The sequence below is a fragment of the Triticum dicoccoides genome, chromosome 2B (genome assembly GCF_002162155.2).
Source record: "Triticum dicoccoides isolate Atlit2015 ecotype Zavitan chromosome 2B, WEW_v2.0, whole genome shotgun sequence".
NCBI lineage: Eukaryota > Viridiplantae > Streptophyta > Magnoliopsida > Poales > Poaceae > Triticum > Triticum dicoccoides.
In genome coordinates this window covers 112,460,125-112,462,025 of record NC_041383.1, presented here as the reverse complement: position 1 = coordinate 112,462,025, position 1,901 = coordinate 112,460,125, and the positions used below count along the sequence as shown (strand labels likewise).

Below are 1,901 nucleotides of genomic sequence, written 5' to 3'. Positions count from 1 at the left end.
TGTAAGACGCTTTTGCAGTTCAATTTAAACTACCAAAACGGAGATAGCATCATATTACAGAGTAGTATGAACAGCTGAAAATGCAGAGGATATGTTGGTCTAAAACCTAAAGGGGTGCAGCAGGGAGGATGGCCCTGCCATCTCACATGCAAATTCTACACAAACGGTGTAACAGACAATAACTTTCGACCTCCAGACTACCTACAAATTCCATAGAATTACCATCATCATCATCACTCATCAACAGATAGTACAAGTTGAATTGCTAGAGATTGAGCTGGATGTATATATCATCGGAGCTCATCCGGTAGATCGAGAGAAGAGCCATGAAACTATGCAAAGGGTGGGTCGATCGAGAAGAAAATGCGGGGGGCACGTAAGCAGCTAGCTACTGATCCCCTTGCTCCGCGCCGCAGTTGGTGATGGCCTGCTGCACCGCCCGCCTGATGACATCCTCATCCACACTCCCCGCCTGGTTCTGCAACATCATATTAATACAAAAATAACCGAGCATCAGCACAGATAATCACAATCGGTCCATCAGTCGGTCGTGCGGTGTTGCTAGTCGCGACACCATCAACTCAAATTATTGATGAGATAATTGTAGGTTTATGGTTCAGACTATATATGGGCAGCAGAGGTCGATAGAACAGGTTGGTCTGCTTTACAGTTCTGTTCGATCGGGGATCAGTTAATGATTGAGGAGACATTGTCGCGTAGGGGTATGTATGTACGTACCTCTCCTCCCCCCACGGCCTCTAGGCGGAACGTATCGGCGCAAGACGCCGTGGCCTGGAGCACGGTGAGGCCCAGCTCCTCGAATGCCTCTAGCACGGCGACGAGCAACCCGGGGCAGCTCTTGTCGGAAGACACGTTCACGAGGAACCCATGCCCTAGGGCTTCCACGCTCACCTGCACAAGTGCAGTGCAGACGCACGCAATAATTGATTAAATCATTAATCTTACATCATACCCCACTGTATTACTATGTGCCACAGTGCTCTCCCGTTCATAGTACATAACCTAAGCTTCAGAACTGGATAATTCAGGTCCTGTATACAGTATACATACACAGTGCGGTGATAGGTGTGTGCGCGTACCGTGGGGAAAGAGTTCTGCTTGTGCGAGTGCGTGCCTTCCTCGCGTGCGATCTCCTGATTGAGCCTCGCGATCTTCTGCTTCAGCCCCTTGATGTACTCCGACGCGTCCATGACTATGGATGGATTGCTCAGCTGCACCGCGATTTTAGATTTAAAAAAAGACATCAAGCTAATTAATGGCAGCATAAGATCACCACCAAGGGCAGCGAAAAGAGGCGTTGGTTACCGCGTGGGAGTGAGTGATGGAGCGCAGAATCTGCATCTTCTCCTGTAGAACAGCTGCCTTCTTGCGCTCCCTCGACATTATGCCCCTCTCTCTCTCTCTGATTGTCTCTGCAGTTAATCCTCCACGTACTAATTCTATATATGAAGGCTCGCTTCAAATGGAGAGAGAGAGAGAGAGAGAGAGAGAGAGAGAGAGAGAGAGAGAGAGAGAGAGAGAGAGAGAGAGAGAGAGATGTTTCAAGAGGATGAGGATGAAGAAGCTCCGGGCGCACACGTCTTTATATAGTGATCGCCGGAGGTGGCCGCTCACGTGACCTTATTGCGGTTCAGGGAATTGAATGGAAGATGGGATGACGAGGAGAGATTCGATTCTAGGTAGTAGGTTCAAAACTCGGTTTGGCTCTTCCTCCGGCTCTTCTTTCCTTTCCATGCATATATGCCGCCGAGAAATGTAAAGTGTACCGTCAGTTGCTGCCCACCCAGTGCCCACTGTGTGTGTTTCTTGCATGCGGATGCATGTATACAACAGTTTTTGAGATGCACCGGTTTAGAAAACAATATCATTTCTGAAAATTC

General features: G+C 48.7%; 1 protein-coding gene across 1 annotated transcript; it reads right to left on the bottom strand.

Moving 5' to 3' along the window:
- Positions 1-169: 169 nt before the first annotated feature.
- On the bottom strand, positions 170-1,524 carry LOC119367286. The gene is made up of 4 exons (XM_037632842.1): positions 1,327-1,524; positions 1,101-1,232; positions 739-912; positions 170-478 (listed from the first exon to the last, which is right to left on the bottom strand). The coding sequence occupies exons 1-4, from the start codon at positions 1,402-1,404 to the stop codon at positions 389-391; spliced, it is 474 nt and encodes a 157-aa protein (XP_037488739.1). The 5' UTR covers positions 1,405-1,524; the 3' UTR covers positions 170-388.
- Positions 1,525-1,901: the final 377 nt, after the last annotated feature.

Coding starts and splice junctions, on each gene's coding strand:
- LOC119367286 (XM_037632842.1), bottom strand. CDS start 1,404: ATGTCGAGGGAGCGCAAGAAGGCAGCTGTTCTACAGGAGAAGATGCAG. Junction 913..1,100: donor AGCAGAACTCTTTCCCCACG/GTACGCGCACAC, acceptor GCACTTGTGCAG/GTGAGCGTGGAAGCCCTAGG. Junction 479..738: donor AGGCCGTGGGGGGAGGAGAG/GTACGTACATAC, acceptor ATGATGTTGCAG/AACCAGGCGGGGAGTGTGGA.